The sequence below is a fragment of the Falco naumanni genome, chromosome 10, assembly GCF_017639655.2.
Source record: "Falco naumanni isolate bFalNau1 chromosome 10, bFalNau1.pat, whole genome shotgun sequence".
NCBI classification, from domain to species: Eukaryota; Metazoa; Chordata; class Aves; order Falconiformes; family Falconidae; genus Falco; species Falco naumanni.
In genome coordinates, this window is record NC_054063.1 from 20,279,114 (window position 1) to 20,299,852 (window position 20,739).

At 54.7% G+C, this 20,739-nt stretch overlaps 1 protein-coding gene across 1 annotated transcript; it reads right to left on the reverse strand.

Moving 5' to 3' along the window:
• Positions 1-6,806: 6,806 nt before the first annotated feature.
• Positions 6,807-19,423, reverse strand: LOC121095062 (ras-related and estrogen-regulated growth inhibitor-like). The gene is made up of 4 exons (XM_040609410.1): positions 19,292-19,423; positions 11,370-11,426; positions 9,815-9,888; positions 6,807-9,161 (listed from the first exon to the last, which is right to left on the reverse strand). The coding sequence occupies exons 1-4, from the start codon at positions 19,386-19,388 to the stop codon at positions 8,676-8,678; spliced, it is 714 nt and encodes a 237-aa protein (XP_040465344.1). The 5' UTR covers positions 19,389-19,423; the 3' UTR covers positions 6,807-8,675.
• Positions 19,424-20,739: the final 1,316 nt, after the last annotated feature.

A 20,739-nucleotide genomic window follows, 5' to 3' on the forward strand; every position in this document is an offset into this window, starting at 1 on the left:
GAGGTGAGTGGCTGCCTGGGATTGTTGCAACCCCCACCAGTGCAGAAAACTCTGGAAATCTGGGATTTCCATCCACTTTTCCATGCCCTTATCCCACCAGTCCTCGCCCTGCTGGCAGGTGATAGGGGGAGACCTGGATTTTACAAGCAATATTGCAACCTCTTGTCTGCCAAGCTTGGGGGTGGGGGTGGTAGGGGGAATAAAAAATGTTACAATGTTGAGATTTCAAAGAGTTTTTTCATTCTGCGTCCAGGCAAAACCCCAAGCCCTGAACCGAAAGACAAATGCACTACTCATGGCCAGAGATGCTGCTCTTCGGGAGGGTCTCTGGACAGCCGAACCCACTGGGAAAACTCTTCTCCATGGTCCAAATAAGCCCCTGGAGGGGCCTTTCCCACAGGCACCTCCAGGATTAGTTTTTCATTTCAGCTGGGGCAGTAACCAGCAGGGGATGGAGGGAGAAATGGGTTGAATGTACCGGGACAAGCATCTCCCAGCCACTGGCAGGGGCTGAGGAGCAGGGAGAAAAGTTGGATCCGGGATAAGGAGAAAGAATGAGGCAGGCTTCCCCGAAAGCTTGAAGTTGAGATGGGAGACAGTGATGTCCATCCAAAAAGGCTCTGGAAATCACCTGGGAAAATGCTCTTTCCAGCTGCCAGGTTAGAAGAGATTACAGCAAAGCTACAGGTGATGGAACCAGGGCTGGGTGTGAAGTGCTGAAGCAAGAGGTCACAGATCTCGTGGTATTCCCTCCAAAAAACAATCAGGGCTGTGGGCTGAAAGTTAGTTACAATAAAGGAAAAAACATTTCAAAAAAGAAGGCAGAAGGGGTGCTTCTTCCACCAAAGATGTTATGGGCAGGGTTCTGGGACTTGCTGCTCAACACACCCCACGACATGGGAAAAGGCAACAAGCAGAAGTTCAAATCCCACGGTGACTCAAAGCTGTTCACCTATAGCAAACGCAAGATGACTGAATTATTGGGATTTGCCACTCTTTTTACAAGGCTGCATAGATACATCTGCCCTAGTGAGATCACAGTCTGGCTAAAAGCTGTGCAGAAATGGGGCAGAGATCAGAAAAAATGATCTTTGGGATGTGGCTGTGGTCCCCAGTGCATCAGGAGGGTTTAATCCTCTGGTCCAGGGTAGAGAGGGGGATGTGGCAGAGCCCCCAGAAATCCAGAAAAGCTGTACAGGAATTGGCAATTCCCCATTCCTCACCCCAAAACCTGGCAGGGGGCAACCAGTGGGATGATTTGGCAGCAGCAGCAGCTCAAGGCAAAGCTCTGTCACACAGTGCACAATTAGATGGTGTCTGTAGGAATGGCAGAGGAGCCATGGACCACTCCAAGACGGGATTAGGGAAACCCAGGGATGGCAAGTCTGGCAGTGCCGATCCAAGGGGGGCTGGAGCCAGGCGGGATCCCAGGGACACACAGAGGTTGTTTTTTTTAAAAAAGCTTTTCTTAAAAAAACAGTTCAAACCTCTTCCTTGCACACTAGGGCAAAATCCTGCAGAGGTTTCAGCAACTCAGTATTCTGTTAGATCAGGCCCTCCCTACCAGCTCTGCAAATAGGCGTCTGTGTGGGGAATTTTGGGCTGAAACCCCCCTCCACCCTCTCAATTCCTTTGAGGTTTTTTGGGAGGTGGAATAATAGTTTTACCAATTTTCCTGCCCATCACAAATCACAGCACAACCTGTCTCCCACGAACAGCTTGAAGCCCCACTTTGTCTCTGTTAGCCTTTCTCAAACAGCCAAGAAAAACCACTTCTCCTTGACCGGTCACAGGAGAAAAAACATTTTGGGGCAGTTTGCCTGGTTTCCAGCAAGCTGACCTGCCCCTCTTGCAAAGGTTTTTGGATTTTTTGTTTGGTTTTTACAGTTTTAAGTCTCCTCCTCTGCAAAATGGGGCATCTTTTCCCCTTCCTAACTATGCAGGTCTGAAGAGACCTTGAGTTTCCCTTTTTATAGCCGATGAGGCTTGCATCAATAAGCGGAGCTCGGGAATCAAAGCTTTTTAGTGAAACACCCAGAAGACAGGGACTAAGGCTTATTCCCCTTGGGATTTAGGATTGGCAGCCCATAAGAGAGGCTTCCTTCACAGTATGCCCTGTGGATCACATACTGCATCCTTTTTAAAAAAATCCTGTCATTACCTTTCAGGCTGGCTGGAAAAACAGAGAGCATGAGCAGCCACGGGGATTCTCCACATCTCTGAGCACAGGAGAGAAGAGCAGGGCTGCACTTGGAGAGGACCAGCCCCTACCATCAATATTTTCCCAGGGCCTCAAAGTGCCAGTGATTGCAGCCGCAGATTCCCAGCTCTATGCCCAGCCAATACTGGGGATGCTTGTTTGGCTTTTTCTTTTAATATTATTTAAAAAAGGGAAAGGAAGAAGGGAAAAAAAAAAAAAAAAAGGAGAGAGAAAAAAACCCTGATGCGTGGGTTGGCCAAGAACAAAAGAAAACTGGTGGGAGCAGCAAAGTGTCTCTAGGACTTGGCGTCTCTCCTCGATTTCCCTAGGGGGAAACAGCCTCATCCCCAAGGCTCCCACTGCGGGGATGGATCCTATGTTACCTTAAAAGCCTACACCCAAAAAAACATTATATATGTACAAGCCAGGAGAGCAGAGTGATGAATCAAAGCTTGACAGCAGGGATGTACCCATCCTGCTGCTCTCTTATCTACCACAGTGTCTACATGTGGTTTGTCTCCTATTGCTTAACCTGGAGGAGATGCCTTAAAAATCAAACCTGGATACAAGCCAGCTGATGCTTTGCAGTGGTTGTTTTCCTGTTGCTTTTCTCCCCATTGCAGTTCCCAGCCTTTCCTTTCAGGGCCAGCAAAAGCCTTTGGCTGTGCAGAAATGCTCCATGCCTTATGGAGCCTTGTGCTTGGTATCAGAGCTAAGCTACTGAACAGTTTAAAAGGAGAAAAAAAAAACGAAAAAGGAAAAAAAAGGTGATACTGAAAACCCTAAGTCTCAGCCCCAGATTTCCCCCTGGAAAAATTTCCATGAACTCCCAGGCAACTTCTCAGCTATTTATAGTGGCAATAAAATGAGCAGCAGGACTTGCACTGAAAAACGTGAGCATATAAATAGTAACAGCATTTGGAAAGGACTGCTTGGGACTATTGTCTCATCCCACCCAACCCCATCCCATCCCATTCCAGAGCACCCAGATGCAGGATGTTTGCATCCCTCCACAGCCCATTGGAGCATTGAGCATGGTCTCACATCCAGCAGCAGTTTTGCAGGCAGAGGCTGGGGTGGGGAGACAGCATGGAGCATGCTGCAGGTATTCAGCTTCCCACATTTATCCACGGATGCTCGAAGCATCTGGGAAGTTGCAGGCTCCAGCTGCTGACACCGGTCAGTGCCGATGGGTTGGGAACAGCCTCTGTATAGCCCTTGTCCCCCCCCTCAGCCCAGGCAAACCCAGATTTTTAGGGCACATCCAGGGTGGCGAGCAGGTGGCAGGGACTGAGCCCCTGTGCCCAACACATTCACAGCGCAAGACTCACCTGAAATTGCTAATTTAGGAGAGAGGAACCTGCTGTGTTGAGGAAATCCACCTTTATCAGGCACTTGCCCTCCTGCACCCCCAGATGCCCACAGGTCAGGCATCTTAAAGCCGGGAAACACTGCAATGCCCAGACAGCTTCAAATTTTCTGCTCTAAGCTTAAATCTAAGTGATTTGCTAGAGGAGAAGTTGCACTTATTTTGGGTGTCTAAAAGCAGCGCTTGCTTGGAAGATGCTGCTGGCAGCTCTGCTCTCCCCTTCACCCCCAGGACCCTGTTGGGGGCTGCAGCAAGGCCAGATCCACACACCGCTCCTCTGGGTGAAGCCTTCAAAAAGCCCAAACCCTTTATTTAAAAACAAAACAACAAACCCCCCACAAAATTGACTATACAGGCTGCAGCTGCAAGGGCAAAGCAGCTCCATCCCACCCCACGGGCTTACTCTGTGCGCCTCGCTAAGGGGTGCTGACACCCCCGGCTGCGGTCAGCCGCCCCAGCCCCACCTGAGCGCGGTGGTACCTGTCCAAGCAAGGCTCCACAGCTGGCTGCACTGCTGAGGAAGCTCCCCTGCACTGCATGGGGCACGTGAGCAGAGGAGCAGGTACCGTAAGGACTTGAGCATCAGCCCAGATTGGTCCTCAACCCGAGCGCAATGGGATGGAGGGAAGCTGCAGGTCCCCACCTCAGCCCACAGGGTACAGCCCCCCCCCCCTACTTTTCCAGGGAAGGCCTCTGCAGATGGGGTTAAGGGGAGGGGGGGGGTGGGTGGGTGATGAGCCTTGGCACGTTGGGGAGCTGCTGGTGGTGACCGGCAGGCGAGGGAGCTTTTGGGAATGATGTTTTTATTTCATTTGCCTCTTCCAAGTTTCCCAGAAATCTGGTAAGCAGATTTGCAGCCTACATGCTCGCCAAATTAAATCACTGCCCTGGACATGCCTTTTGGATGAGGAGACCAAAACTCTTCTACTTGTCTCCATGGAGCCAAGCCATCACAGCCCAGACATCGGGCTTGTAAGACTGATGGTCCCCAGGTGCAGGACAACCTTCAGGACACCCACACATCCCCAGAGAGGTGGCATTTTCCAACAACAAACTGGAATATTTCCCCAGAGGATCAGTACAGGACACCCCAGCTCCATCAATCTCTCTTTCTTGCGTGGGTTATTAAGCAGCACTGAAACATGCCTTCCCCCTCCCCAACCATTGATTTTTAATTTTTTTAAGGTTTCCAAGGCAAAACAAACCACAACCCTCACATCACATACTCCTGGCTTCCACCCTCAAAATCCCTCCAGATGTTATTTTAGTGGTATCACCCTTGTCAACAAGGAGGAGGCTACAGGTCACACATCCCCACAGAACCAAGCACCTCCAAAGGGCTGTGGAATGGAGATCTGGGCACCTCCTCCCCAGGGACCTGGCTGTAACCCACCTCCTCAAGGCTCTAAAGCTGCAGGCTCTGTTCTGAGAAAGACAGAGATCTCCCTCTTCCCCCTATTATTATTTTTCCTCCTCTTCTCTTCCTGAGCTTAGAAGAGCCTCTGCCACAGGCAATTAGGCTTTTTGGACTTGCCCCAGAACCCACCAAGCCCCTTCCCACCCACAAGAAATATGGCAGTCTCAAGACTTTATACCTGAGAGGGGAAACTCCCCCAGGAGAGCCACTAAAGTAATTAGCAATTAGCAGCCCTGACAAGCTCCTCCTGGCCTCTGAAAGCAGCTAAGCCTGATACTAATGAGGTTCCTTGCTAATTATAGCAGGCGAGCAAGGGTGAGCTGCCTCCTGGCCTCGGTGAGGGGGCTGAGGGCTGAAACGCGGGCAGCGACCACACCGAGCTTTTGGCTGAAAAACTTTCTGAATTCCTTGTGCTGTAAAAAAAGCGCTGAGGTTAATCTAGGACATCAATCCGCACCGTGCCCAGCGCTCCTGGAGAGCAGCAGCGCTGAAGGATGCTGTCTCGGGCGGCTGTGCTTTCTGCTCACGAGCCGGTTCTCTCTCATTCATCATTTTGAATAATTCCTGTTGAATAGCGTGGGTTTCTGTCGTGCCCAGCATTGCACCAGCCTGGAGCTCAAGCCAGCAAGGGAACATGGTCCCTTGGACAAGCCTTGGGGACATCAGGGACTTAAGTAACATGCTCAAAAGCACCCAAAACCTCTGAAAGGCTTGAGCATTCAGCATCCCAGTGGGTTTTTAATCCCTTTTGAGCAGGACTGTTGGTGTGACCCCAAGCTGCTGCGTTTGGGGACAGTGAGTGAGGCTGAAGACTGTGTCTTCCTGGCTACCAGGCTCTTCCCTGCCCATCCTGGTGGCTTTGTGGCTGGGCTGGTTCTCAGCTGACCTGGGTCCCTGGCTGCGGCAGCCAGCTCAGAGCCTCCTGAAAGCAGCTCTTTTCCAGCCAGCCCTGAGCTGCAAACACCCGCTCTGGCTGCCAGACCACAAAACCCCAAGCCCAGCTTGCTTGGGAATGCCATAAAAAACCCTAAAATTAAAACAAACAAGAAAAACCTCAGCCTCTGCTGCCCCATGGCCAGCTCCCCCACGCTTTATAGCCCCCAGTTTTGCTCTTGCCGTATGCAGAGCTGTGAGCAAACCAGCAGCCCACGGTAGCATTTCCCACTGTAGACATTCAGGATTTTAATTAAGATGCTGGAAAGGAGCAGCAGTCCCAAATTGCTCCCTTGGCCTGGCCCCTCGACAGGGTTCGTTTTCACCCCACGGGAAGGATGTGGGTATATGAACGGAGGTGGGATGTAACAAAACCCTTGCAGAAAGCACTTGGCTAGACACCAGCAGCCCCAGGAAACACCTCTGGGAGCTGTGAGAGGGGAAGCCGTGTCCGTGTGGGTTTCATAGCAGGGAGGGGAGGTGGGATGAGGGATGTTAGGAAAAAATTCTTCGTGGGAGTGTGGTCAAGCATCAGACCAGGCTGGCCAGGGAGGTGGTGGAGTCACCATCCCTGGAGGTAAGAAACACGTAGATGCGGTGCTTGGGGACATGGGTTACTGGTGGCCTTGGCAGCGCCGGGTTAACGGTTGGACTTGATGATCTCAGAGGGCTTTTCCAACCTGAATGATTCCCTGATTCTATAAGCCATTTCCCCAAGCTTCGATGCTCCAGGGGAAGCCCTGCTGTACATGCTCCCTGGGCAACCATCTCAGCTTTCCCCACTGTGGGGAGATGCAGGGAGCCAGGAGGCACACGATGCTGGGGCTCGGGCAGGAGGTACGGTTGATGCCTGGCCCTAATTAAAAGGACATACTTCCCACTGGGAACCCCTTTGCTGCAGTCCCCCTGAAAGGGTAACTGCACGGTAAAATAACCCCATCCCCACGCTTGCAGGCACGAGAGCATCGCAGGCAGTTGCTAACTCGGCTTTTATTGTCACAGGACGCAGCAGCAGACAACACGAGGGGTCACTACAGGGGGGACACAGGCATGCTACACTGCAGGTCTTCCAGCACATTCACCTTGAACGGCAGCACCGCACTCTGCATCGGGCAGGAGGGAGGGAAAGAGACAATGCTGCAGGAAGAAGATGCCACCAGCTGCAATCCCTGCTCCTTTCCATGCCTTTGCTGCCCCATCTCTGTGCAAAAAGACAAATTCTCAGGCTACGGTGATTTTCCCTTTAGGGATGGGGTAATTAATAAGCAGACAAGGGGGTCCCTGCAAGGAGCATCATTTGCACCTCCTGCTCTCGGCTCCGTTGCTGGCTTAACAGTTGGACTCCGTGATCTTAAATGTCTTTTCCAACCAAAACGATTCTGTGACTCTATGCTTCAAATTGCCACCCAGTGGTTTCACTTGCACCGCACTCAGCTGAGTCACAGGGTAAAGGCATTAACGGGAGAGGCTGCCCCGGGAACAGTGCTCGCCTCGGATGGAGAAGCATGATTGTAGCCTAAGGTCTCGATGTGCATCGGAACCCTGGTCTGTTCGATTTGCCTCCCCTTGGAGACAGCTGCCCCAGCGAGACAGAGAAGTAAAACAGGGGCAGACTTGGTGACAGCAGCAACCCCGGCACAGCACCGAGCACGCCGTGCCTTCAGCCGGAGGGGCAGCGGCAGCATCTGCTGCCTTCGCTGTCCTTTGCCTGCCTGGGATTTTATTTACAGGGTTATTAAAGGAGAGTGTGCCAAGGAGTCTGAAACATTAAAAAATGGGTGTTTTTTTTTAAAAGCCAGGGATTAACAGGCTTTTTTTCTCCCCACTGTAAACAAATCTGCTTTGCTTTTAATCATGCCCTTGGTGCCAGCCCATGAGCAGCCAGGGAGGGAGAAGGGCCCCAGCTCCGTGGGATGCAGAGGTCTGTCCCTCCACAGCGGCTTCAGTTCACAAACCCTGGGGAAAACTGGGACAGAAACGCAGCCCTGGGCACCAACAGGCAGACGCTGCTGGCTGCAGGTGGGCAAAACGGCTGGCCTGGCTCTTGGTGGAGGACCACAACAGAGGCAGAGGGGGACACAGCCCTCCATCGCCCACTAACGCATGCAGCTGGTGGGTCTGGGGGCACCAGTGGGTGGATGTGGCAGCAACCACCCCCTGGAGCAGCCAGCCAGGCTGGAAAGGTTTCAAGCAGCCAGAGGATTTTACCCACAAGCAATGCTGAGCAGCAAAAGCAACAGCCGTTTTCCCTGAGGCAGAGATGGCTGGTGACAGCCCAGGAGCCAGCGTGACCTTCAGGGTCACCCTGGCCTGGTGGGTGCACACCCCGGGGTGCAAACAGACACAGCAATCTTAGGGGAGCCAGGAAACCCAAACAGATGTGTCTGTGCTGGGTCTGATCCACGCCGAAACACTTCTGAGCTTCCAAGGGCTGACCCAACACCACTGAAGTCACCACAAACCACCTTTGCTACTGACTTCGGCCATGCAGGAGGAGAAAGAGGGAGCAAAGGGGTAAGATGGACAAAGAACATCTTCCCTGCAGACACAAAGCCTGATTGTAAAACCTATGGGCTTTAAAAGGCTGTTGTACCTCAATCCCACCCTCCCCACCGCTTAACCGTCCCCTGGGAGGCAGCACAGCCCCACGAGCTGCCCCGCAACCCTGGGGCTGAGGCAATGGGCACCCTCGCAGCAGGATAACCTGTCCCTCCATCCCAGCTCGGCCATCACTCTCGCCTCCGCACTGGGGAAGCTCACTCGGGGATGTAGTCCCTGAAGGAGTTAAAGCTGAGGCTACGGCCCGCTGAGTTCAAGGTGGAGCTGCCTTGCATCTTAGGGATCTTCTCCATCAGCTTTGACACTGTCCTCCTCTTGAAGGAGCCCGGGGAGAAGTGCCCCTGCCTCATGAGCTCCTGGTAGAGGGTGTTGAACACCACCACGGTCTCTTCGTAGCTATCCCGGGTGGAAATCTCATAGAAAGGAAGCTTCAAGGCTTTGGAGAGGTTTTCACCATCCTCTGTGGACACCATCCTGTCAAACTGCAAGTCCTTCTTGTTGCCCACAATGACGACAGGAGGCTGCTCGCTCCCACTGCTCCGTTTGGGGCTCGAGTGGATGTGGTTGATAAGGAAACACAGCCGCATGACCTCGTCGAAGCTGCATCTGTCTGTCACCGAGTAGACCACTGCGAAGCCATCGCCCCATTTGATCTTCTCCTCTATCTGCAGGGAATCCTCCTCCTGCCAGGGCAGACAAGCTCATATTAACACACGAAGCCCCAGTCTCCCCTAAATACCAGCACTGCTGATTGCAGCCCTCCCAAGAGGGCCCATCACCATCTCCCAGAAGGTTTTTGGCCCTGGGCTCACACACAGCAGTGATGTGCAAAGCAGCACAGGTAGCCCAGGGCAGGAATGCGATGGCTTGGGCAAAATGAGAGACAGCAACCAGCCCCAGCCTGATGTGGACAAAGGGAGAGTGTCAGTGCCGCTAAAGTGGGTATGCAAAGGCAGGGCTGCTGCTAGATGGGAAGCCAGCACAGGGCTCTCCACTGCCCACAGCTGTGGTGCTTGCTGGCTCCTTCATCCCAGCACCCTCCTGCTCCCTGAGCTGTCTCCCTGTCCTCAGGATGCTCCACCAATGCAAGGAGCTGAGCTGCGCTGCACACCAGTAAGGGGCCTGGGGAAATACTTAGCTGAAGCCACACTGTAATTGAGCTAGAGAGACATAAATCCTCCAAAACATCCTTTCCCAAGATAAACACATCTTGATCGATATTTCAGACACAACAGATTAAAGCTGGTGTAAGAGCAGGGATTGCCTTCAGCGGCAAGTCACCCTTCCCCGATGGTATTTTCCAGGGTCGGCCAGCTATGGAACAGCGTGAGCTCACCTGTCCCGCTGTATCGAGGATCTCAAAGTGCACCATCTCCCCGTCAATGACAGCCATGTGTCTGTAAATCATTTCTGGAGGACAGACAGAAAAGCATGTGTGAGAGAAGTGCCAGGCAGCAAATGACAACCCCAGTGGCCTCAATGCAAGCTGTGCTGGAGAAGTCGACTTTCACCTGCTGCAACCTACAGCCCATGTGGCCTCTGTTTCGAGTCCACATCTTGAACCGGTCCTCAGCCTGTTCCCTCACACCTGGGAAGGGCAGTCCTGTACCCACAGCAGCAAGCTCAGCACCTCCAACGGGCAGCAGAGAGGCCCTGCCAGCACCCAGCCAGCTTTCCCCTTGCTGGAAATAAAAGGGCAACAGTGACCAAAGCGCTGGAGCAAAAAGGTGTCACGGAGTGATGCTTCTGCAAAGGAAGAGGGGCTCTGCAGGAGGGTATGAAAAGCTGGGGTTTGTTTTGAGACCCTGCTCATGCTCCTGACCCAACCCTTTGCCCAGCCGGTGTTGGATTCCCACCCCAAAGCAGCGGGAGAGCAGCTCCTTTCTAACCAAGCAAGAAAAGCAGCTGTAAAGGAGCGCACCTGGGCAGCTCCTCCAGCACAAAACCTGCTGCCAGCTTCACTAATATCATCAGGAAATAAAACCAGTCAGCACTGCACTTGGCAGCCGCTCTGTGTGCGGCATGCTCGATGGGAGGCCTTGCTCCATGCCGATGGAGCACCTCAGTCACGCTGGGTGCCACGCACGACAGGGCAGAAACCCGCTTGGTTTGGCCATCTGTGGGATAAACCAGGCACCTTCCCTCTCCTCTGGCACGGGGAAGCAGCAGGTACACTCACCGTACGGCCTCTGTATTTTATTACATCGCATGGAGTGAGCCCAACAGGAGGAAGAAGCAGCAGGCAGAAACGAAAAAGAAATTGCCCTCTGGGGGAAAAAAACATTGCTCACCGTAACAAGAGAGGAGCGGGGATGTAAGGGACAGATGTGGCAGTGGTAGGGTTGTTTTTAAACCCAAACCTTTCACTCTGACCACCTGTGAACCAGCTGGGTTAGAGCAACACAGAGACTTCCCAAGAGGGATGCACAGCCAGTGACTGGTCACTTCTGGGATACTTCAGCAGGGACATGACTTCAGTGCCCAAAAAAACTCAAACTCAAATGCAAAACAAAACCTAGAAGACAGGAAAGCACAAGCTGCTGCTCCAGTGGCTTAGATACCCCCTTCCCCCTAAATGCCACCTCCCAGCAAATTGCTCCAGGATGACAGATGACTAAGCACGTGGTGCTTTCTCGTGGGATGTCAGTACTCACCCCAACAGATTTTGCCTTAACAAAACAACAGAAAAGGAAAAAGGGATGCAAGAGAAAAGAGGTGTCATGATGGCTGGTGGTTCTGACCGCTGCCAGTCTGGTCGAGGAGGAAGAGGAGCAGATATGGTGAGTGTGGGAGCAGAGCTGGCTCTGCTGCACATGGCGTTGGGTGCACCACAGCCTGCAGGCTGAGCCAGTGGCAGCAGAAAAGGCGACAAGAAAAAGGACTTTACCTACCTAGGGTTGGGTCATAGTCTCCAATGAATCTCCTGGTGATGAATCTTACGGTCAGTGCTGTAAGAAAACCACAACAAACCCAGTTACGGCTGTCAGATCAAACTGCAGAGAAACATGGGCCGACTGAGGCAGGAGGGATGGAGCAAAGACCTGCCCCAGCCTCACGGGGAACTGCCCGTGTGGGCACCGGAAGACATCCCAGCAGCGATGCTGCAGACCCGGCCCCATAAGGATCAGGTTATGACAGGGTTGGGTAAAACGTCTTCGCAGGCGCCCGGGCAGGCTGGGTCACTGCTGCATGCTGGGGGCTGCCCTACGATGACCAGAGAAGACTGCAATAAAGCGGCAACGACCAGATCTTAGCAGGAGGTGAGGGTGAAGCAGACTGGGAAAGGATCACGGTTCCCAGGTGGATGCCTTGGACCAAGATTGTTACAAGCCCTCTTTTCTCACAGCAAAGTCCTTGGCTGATGTCACAGCTCGTGCAGGCTGTCCTCTGCCTTGCTTTACCCTGCGTACAATGTGGGAAAAGCATGCCAGGATGGGCAGGAGCCCACTCAGGCTGGTAGTTCCCACCTTACCTCTTCTACAAAGCCTAAAAAATTTCCAGAGCTCATAGACATCAGGCATTTCAAAAGAACTCCATTGCAACCCCAGGAACAGGCTAGATGGTTTTTGCATGTTAGCACACTTTTGCATTGAGGACCGACACCCACCGCATGACGGGATGCTCAGGCAGAGAAAGAGGTTCCTGCCCAGCTCCTTGAGCAACACACCAGGCCCCTCTGCCCAAAGCTGCCTGCTTGTTGTCAGCAGCAAAACACCCATCAGTCAATAAAATATAGCCCAACAGCAACAGAAAGCACCAAGCCCCCCGCCCCCAGCAACCCCTCCTGCACTGCCGCTGGCAGAAGCATCCCTCCAGGACATGGGGACGCAGCAGCTCAGGAGCCCTGAGAGCAGCAGTGAGAAGCAGCCAGGCTCCGCAGGAGGTGGCCAAGACCACAGGCATCTCATGGCACTGGGCAGCGTGGCAGGCAGAGCCCCAGCAGAGCTGCACCCCACCAATGCACCCACCCACAGCCCCTCACACATGGGGTTCACTTTCCTGCATGGTCGGGGTTGAGAAATTGCATTTTCTGGCCTTGATCCTGCAAAGATTTATGCATGTGCTCGAGTTTTTATGCCAGGTGAGCGATCCCCTCGGTGGCCTCCAGCCAGCTGCTCTCCAGCAGCGAGCTCAGCGTGGGGGCCAGGCAGTGCGGGGCCAGGCTGTCGCCCTGTATCACCGACACCGATGGTGTAACAGCCTGGATGGGTCCCATGAATTTCAGCACTGTTTATTTAACCCGACCCCAGCATACCACGTGGAGAAAGGCAGGCCACTGGCACCAAATCCCATAAAATTCATCACAAGGGCAGTCAGAGGAACACAGGGCACGGCAAGCTGGGAGGTCCTCCCTACACCAGCCATGTGTTGCAGCAAAACCAGCCCTGGAAAGGCACCTGGCAGCATTAAGCACTGGGGGAGTGAGCGCTGAGCAGATGTCCCACAGACCAGCTCACCCCTGGGTGGACACAGCACCTCCCTGCCCTGCCTGTGCCTGGGAATTCACATCCCCAGCACGAGGATGCTGGGCACAGGTGGGGACCACTGGCTGCGCTTCACCCTTGCAAAGAGTCCTGCTCCCCAGTGGCTCCCCGGCACGCAGTGGGACAAAGCAACCCTCTGCCCCTTCTGCCTGCTGGCACAGCATCAACATGGAGATTGAATCATTTGGCCCAATTTTTCCTCCTTGCAAGGAAAGGCAGGAACAGCCACAGCACAGCACTGCGGGCAATTAAACCCCTCTTATCCAATTACTACATCTCCCTGCACCAGAACCCAGGAGATGCGAAGCCCAAATTACACTCTAATGCTAGGCAGGGTGGAGGTCTGCTGAAGCTGGAGGCTTGCCTGATAGCTCCATCAAACATGGCAAGGGCTTTCTCCTCGCTGGGGAAAAGTACTGCCACTCATCATCCCTCTCCATCCAGCCAGGCTCAAGGAGACAGACCTCAGCTCCAGAGCAAGGGCTTGTTTGAGGTGGGCAAGCTCTCTGGGGACAGGAAAAAAAAAAAAAAAAAAAATCAAAGAGATACCTTACGTTTTCCCGTAAGGGGTAGCAAAAGCTTTGCTTTGCCGTTGTGCAAGTTCTCTAAGTGGGTATTTCCAGCAATATGGACAGCAGGCAGGGCTGAGGCTCAGCTGGCAAACAGACAGGAGTGGGAAACGGGGTGGGGAGGGGAGAAAGGAAAGGCTTTCTCAGTTACGAAGCAATTTAGAGGTGCTGAAAATCCTGCTGGTCTGCACAGGGTGGGGAGGCAGCCGGAGTGTACCCGTCACTCTGGCTAACAGAACACTGAGCTTTGCTAAACATCCCCGACACGGCCAAAGGGCCACAAAGCTGCATCTGTCCCTGCCCCGATAAGTGCTGGGTCTCATGACAGTCTCAGCACCCAGGGAAGCCTCCTCAGCATGGCAGGGCAGAAGCAGGTGAGATGCCACCAAGATGCCAGTGAGATGCTACCAAGCCGGCTTTGTTTCAGGAAGAGCGTGGCGAGGCAAGCAGCACCCCAAGGGTGGATGCAGGAACACAGTGCTGAGGAGCTGGCCAGAAACATGCTTTTGCTTTGACACAAAGCCAACATAACTTCTACTTGACTTTTCACACCTGCAGCCTCAAGAACCCCATAAAAAAGCCCTGGGAGAGCTGCGAGGAGACTGTGATGCTCGGGCTGAAGGAGAGTTACAGGACAGGCGATGAGGAGCAGGTGGTGCTTGGCTGCCATCAATTCACCAGCAGCAGGGAACCTGCCTCCAAGGCTACGCCAGGGCTCATAGTGAGAGAACCCCTTTTCCTGGCAAGGAAGACCCATGGCTTGGAGCCGGTGCCTGTGGGCACCAAGAGGTCACTCCCAGCCTTTCATGGGGAAGGGGAAACAACAGCGAAACCAAGCTGCTGTTCGGCCATGCGCAGAGTGAGGGCATGACGGACAGAGCCCGCAGCAGCTCGCTAAAATGGGTTGTCTTGCCCAGGATGGGATAATTACCGGGTGGTGATGATTTGGCAGAGACCAGCAGCCACACAGAGGAGGTGGTTGGGGATGTGTCTGCACGCCGGGGCTGCAGCTTGGCTCGGACCGAGGAGAAACTGCAGCTCTGGCTGCCAGGGGGTAATTCGGGGGCCGCCCTGTAACGGCAGCACTACACAAACCCGGCTCTGGGTCATGGAGCTGGAAAAGCAAAGGAGCAAATGCAATGGGAGGCTCAAACGTTACAGCTCCTCTGCTCAGAACATATCAAAGCAGGCTGTGCAGGATCCAGCCCTTCCCCAGTGAAACTCCCTGGCACGCGAGGAGCTTTTGCAGCAGCAGCAGAAGTGACCAGTCTTGAAAAGAGATCACCGCAGGTGACCCACTGCATCTGTTGGTGAAGGACCCTCTGGCCAAGCCAAAGGCTTACTTTTCTGCTCACCTTCATCTCCATCCCTACCTTTTGGAATATCTTTCTGCAGGGAATTGCCTTTAGGCTCTAACAGGGTGCACTCGGAAAGCACTAGCATCTCCGAAAGCAGCTCTCCACCCTTGCAGAGCGAGCAAGCTTTCCTTTGGCTCTCAGCTCTTCCCTGCAGAGTAAAAAGGAGAGCTGCATTTTGGGGAGAAAAGCACAAACACCCTATCAGATGTTGTTTCAGAAATGCCTTGCTCTTTGTTCTTGGAAAGAGTGAGGCAACACAACTAATCTTCACACTTGGTCCTCAAGATCCAAGCTAATTCAAAAGACCTTCCAGGCTGCCTTGGTGCTCAGGAGCCGACCCACGTGCCTGATGCTGCAGATACGACCGTTCAAAGCCAAACCCACCACACGGCCCTCCGTACCTGACATCTTTTCAACGCCAGCTGCTTCAAAAATGCACCATCGATGCCTAAGTGTGATTTTCTGGTGCAGACAGAGAAACCGGTGGTTTGGAGGGTGAAGGGAGCACAGGAGCATAGCTAATGGAAGCGATGCTTAAGCTCTTCAAGGTGTTAATGACGGTAATGGGTACGGACAGGCTGTGCAGGGCCGGGAGTGAAAGGCAGTGCAGAGGGTGAGAGCTGGCTTGGAAAATCAACAGGAGCGAAAAGTGGAATTAGGGGAAAATGAGTGGGAATGGGGAAAAAAAACCCAACAGCGAGAGCAAGGCAGGAGGGCAGAGCTCAGGAGGGACAGGACAGAGAAGCTGCACACCAGGAGAGAAAAAACTGAGCAGGAGCGTGAGGGGAGAATAAACCTCACCAAAACCAGGATATGGCACAAAACCCCCTCAAAACCACAAGATGCTGATGAAAAGCTGACACCAGGCAGGACTGAGGCACTCCCGCACAGAAATTGCTTTCCCCATGCAAATTTGGGGGCAGCTTATCCCAGCTGGTGATCAGCAAATGTTCCCCCATGTCTTGCCCCCCACACCCCACTGCACCAGTCAGGATCTGTGTGTTTGCCCCAGGAATGTGGCTTCCCACCTGAGCCACGCTTCCTGCTTCTTCCACCCCAGCATCTCTGCCCTAAGCAGCTTCTCCTGCCCTCCTGCACCTGCCTGGCTCCTGTCTGGGGGATTCACCACCTTCTCATCTTCCAAGCTGCCTCTGGGTTTCCAACCCTGCTCATCACAGAAGGGATTTGATGGAACAAGCATGTAACTTGGCAAAACTGCTCTGTGGAAATAACCAAGGATCCCGCAGGAGGTGTGTATGAGCATCTCCAAAGAGGCAACCAAATTATCAGAAGAGTGAGAGAAGTCAGGCTTGATTTGTAGAAAGCACCTGATTCTGTATCATATGTTAGGCAGCCACCCAAAGCCAGAGTGCATGGTGGTGTATGAGAAGAGGAGCCAATTAAACTGATTAAAAATTGGCTAGAGTGCAAGAACACAAGCGAAGCTGCCAGTCGGAAGAAGTGGATGCAGGCAGAGAGGCGTCAGCACGTTGACGCAGCCTTATAAGGAATTTTTTTTCCCCATCTTGAACATAAGTAACCTCAGAAAGGGCTCTCCTTGGAGAGCCCCAAAGCTGAAAGGGTTAATTTTATACTCAATTTGGTCTCTGGGAATGACTGTGGATGGCTCGATGCAGCACTAACCTGCCATTGTGGCAGGGGCTGGGGACCTCCCGGACCACATCGAGCCCTGCGCGCCCACGTGCTGCTCTGTTTATGCTGCTGCATAACACATCCCTCTTGCGAGCGTAATGGCTCACAGCACCAATCCATCTTCGGTTTGTGTTTTGTAAGCAGAGCTTTCCTCTGAAGCACAGTGAACTTTACACTGGCTAACATCAACAGCAGCAGGCAGAAGATAACGCAGGCTCCGCCTGGGCTGGATTCACAGCCGCCCACAGGTGATTTACGCAGCCCCGGACAAACCTTTAAACTACTGATGGTGATCAGCCATGGGTGTGGACCCAAACCCAGCCCTGCTCGCTCGGAGGATCTGGGACCTCAGATCACCAGATCTTGAAGATTTCCAAAAAACCAAACTCTTTTCCTGAGAACTGAGGATTTTTTTTTTTCCCTGTCCAGATTTTAACCCACCTTTCGATTGGCCACACACCTTGGCCCCCTCAGCTCTCCCAACCTGGCTTCTGCTTCCCAAGGGGGCAGCTGCCAACAGCTCACCCGATGCTCCAGCGTGGGGTCCACTCTCATCCTGCCAGGACCGGGAGCTTGGTGGCTCAGACATGGCTTCAGATGAAACCCACCTTCCCCCTCCCCAAAACAGGGGATCCCCACACACTGTACCCCTTCCTCCCCCAGCCAGCACTGGCAGCCCTGTCTCTCCCCCTGCCCTGAGGACCAGCCGCCTGCCATAGCCCATCCTCCCCAGTCCCGCAGGAGCTCGAGTGATGATGATTTTGGCTCCTTCCCCACATTTCACACACAGGTTGCTTGGGCCAGATGCTCACAGTCCATTACCTGGGGTGTCAACCACCCCGCCAGGCAGGGAAAGCACTTAGAGGGTTTCCTCATCCCCAGCTTTGCCTGGCACAGGGGCTCGCAGGCAGCAGGACCTGGCAGCCCACGCAGAGCACCCACTGAAAATGACATGCTGTCCCTTTGCAAGAGAAGGTGGGCAGAACAGCACCCAAGGGGACAAAGGCAGGGAGAGACCCATGTCAAGGCAGCTGCCAGCCCATGGGGGATCGCTTGCCTGAGGTTCCTGGGAGCTGATCCTGGTTCCTGACATGCTCCAGCTCTCCGTTGCACGAGCAGAGTATTGATTACCTCCCTCTACCCTAATTTCATGGCCTGTGTTACTGTCACAGCCCGAGAGGATGGCAAGGGATGCGCTGCTGGAAGGCATGAAGGCTGCAGGCACCCACAGAGCTGAGCCACCACAAGGCAGAGTGGCCTTGCACGACACCCAGCCCCACCACAGCAGCCACCGAGGGCGGCACCGGGGCCAAACCCAGCTGGAGGAACCTTTAAAGACCCTTGGCATGATCTGACCATATGGAGGAGGCACAATGGCATCTTGATTGCCCACAGGAAGGGCTCGAAGCTCCCAGGCACCCACTCCGCACTGGATGGGATCGATACCGGCAAGGGAAGCACATATGTTCAGGCTGGGTTGGGGGGCTAGCCAAAGCGCTTTGTACACTTTGTACAACCATCGCTCACTGCTCCATCTGCTTGCAGGGAATTTGTGGCCAAACACTGCGTGTGGACCCTCCCGGCGCGCTGGGTACACCCAGAGCTGAGCCCCGTTCCTGTGCTCCCCCTTCCCGGTGCTGGGCTGCTTGCTCACTGAGATCTGGGAGTTGCCTCCTTTAATTTAATCAGGGAAATCATGATTTTTCACTAATGCTAGGCAAGAGGCTCGTTGGTTACTGTATATGGAAACACAACTTCGACAGCCCCAACAGCCAAAGCTGCTGGCCACGAGCCAGGCAGAGGTGCCACCGCGTAGTGAAAGGTTATGGCTCCGGAGCAGCAAGCCAGTGGGACATTGCCCTGTCCCCACGGACAGACAGCCCGGCCGTGTCCCTCCCAAACTGCCCGTGGATCCCTGCCCCCTGGCCCCACTGCAATAAAAACGTAGACAGGCACCTTTCCTGGCCAGTGGCACCTCTCACCCCGCTCCTGGTGCGCTGGGTGCTGCGCAGACGGATCGGAGGGCGCCTTCGCCCGTGGGTGCCCACAGCCCAGGACAGAGAAGCAGGAAGGGGTGGAAGGATGATCCCCAGGCAGGAATGAGGGTGAAGGAGAGAGCTCAGATGCTCCCAGCTCAGCATCCCAAATCCCCCACCCCCTAAAAAATCCAAATGGCGAGCACTGAGCAAAGCGCAGGGAAAAGGAGTTTTCCTAAAGGACAGCTAAACCCAGCGCCGTTAAACCAGGCGCTGTGAACGCGGCTCCCTTCGCCAAACACACGCAACAAACTCAAAGCACCCGGTGAAGAACAAACCTGAGTTGGGCTCTTGGTCCCGAAAGCTGCCGCGGCCAGTGCGGGCCCACCCTGCCCCACTACCCCCCTGCCCCACCACCCCCCACTACCCCCCACTCGCTTTGGCTCGGGAAAGCCCCCGGGACGAGCCCCCAGCTCCAAAGCACCCGCTGCTGAGCGCCACGGGGCAAAACTCGGCACCCTGACACCCAGCGGGCTTCGGGTCCACCTGGGCGATGCCCAGCCATCCCGGAGAAACTCCGTCCCCATCCCAGCTTTCTGAAACTGCCCCTGCCTGCTGCCCAACCGCGGCGGGACCCCGGGGGGCTCGACCCTTCTTCCTGGGGAAGGAGACCCGTGGGGATGCTAACGGGATGCTGGAGCGATACCGGGGAGGGGGGATGCCGGGAGGATGCCGCAGGGATGCCGGGGGAATACCGGGGAGCCCGGTCCTACCTGTCTTGCCCACGGCGCTCTGCCCCAGCACGACGAGGCGCAGGCTGCGGGCCGGGCTGAGGCTGACGGAGCGGCGCAGGGGCCGCGGGAAGCTCATGCCGGGGCCGGGGCCGGGGCCGCCGCTCTCCCGCTCCGCCGGGCGCTGCTCCGCCGGCTCCGCCCCGAGGGCTGGCTCAGCCCCGGCCCCGCGCAGGCGGGCCCCGGCCGATGTCCTCCTCCTCCTCCTCCTCCCCCTGCCCGTGGGGTCAGGCAGTGGAGCTGGCCCCTACGGCGCCCCGCAGAAGCTGGGAGAGGGGCCCTTCGGGCATCGTGCCTCAGTTTCCCCGCACGCAGGCGGCTCTCGCCGGGACCCTTCACCCAGCGAAAGGAGCTGCTGGCCTGGAGAGCTGCTAGCTTCAAAGGGGGCAACGCGAGGAAGGTGCAGAGCAGGAACGGGAAATGCAGCCAGGGTGCTGCTTCCCCCCGCATCCTTGCCTGAAATCAGTGTCTCATCCTCAGCCACTTCTGTGCAAGGTGTCAATACACAAGCTGGCTTAGCCCCCTGCCTTGCCCCTCATGCGGCAGCACGGTGCCCGCCCAGCTCTGCTGGCCAGACTCAGGTTGCTCTGCCCAGCCAAGCGGCAGCACATGGCCCAGCCCTTGCCTCAACCACGAGCGAGGTAAGGAGCGAATGCTGGCTCTGCACAAACCAGCAACTAAACCCCGTTGGGACCAGGGTGCTGAGACTTCACATCGGGCCGGAGCCACGCTTTGCACGTGCTTTGGTGCAGGAGCAGCACAAGGCTGTGAAGTAACAGTGCAAGGGTGTTCCCAAGAGCAAGGGATTATGTGTACACGCATGTATGGAAGTGTGGGCACAGCTAACCTGGAACTGCTCCAAGCGGCAGCCAGAGCGGGCATGGATGTGCACTGTCGGTGCACAGGGTGCTGGGAAGAAGGGAAAAGACCTGCAACATCTCGACTGTCTTCAGCAAACCCCAGAACACAGCTTGCCCATGCAACACAGATGCATAGATGACACCGGCACCACAAACTCAAGCAGAAGAGACCTGACCAAGGGTGTGGAGTAATCAAATGCCTGCACTAGGGATTCAGCCTCTTTTCTGAAGGCTTTAGTCATTTCTCTGGCATGGGGATCTCTCTGCTTGACCATCTTGGGTGACTCTGCGCGCAGCAAAGCACAGACCATCCGTGCCACCTTGGATGGTGCTCAAGGCAACACGAAACCCGCCTGATATTTATAGACCGTATCATGTGTCAAAAGTAAACGTGGCTGGTGACTGCAGAAGACATTAGCACACAACCAGCGCCTAAGTGGGTGTCTCACCTTGAATGGGGAGAAGGGTTATCGGAAGCATTGCTGCTGCCAGCAGCAGAGCTGTAGCTGTTTGTGCTGCTGGGGCAAAGCTTTGGCTGGAGAGAGGCCCTGGATAAAACAGGGGCTGTCC

Excerpts from the sequence above, each read along its gene's own strand:
- LOC121095062 (XM_040609410.1), bottom strand. The coding sequence starts at position 19,388 with ATGAGCTTCCCGCGGCCCCTGCGCCGCTCCGTCAGCCTCAGCCCGGCC. Across the intron at positions 11,427-19,291 it reads GAGCGCCGTGGGCAAGACAG|CACTGACCGTAAGATTCATC; the intron begins GTAGGACCGGGC and ends GTTTTCTTACAG. Across the intron at positions 9,162-9,814 it reads TCCTCGATACAGCGGGACAG|GAGGAGGATTCCCTGCAGAT; the intron begins GTGAGCTCACGC and ends CTGCCCTGGCAG.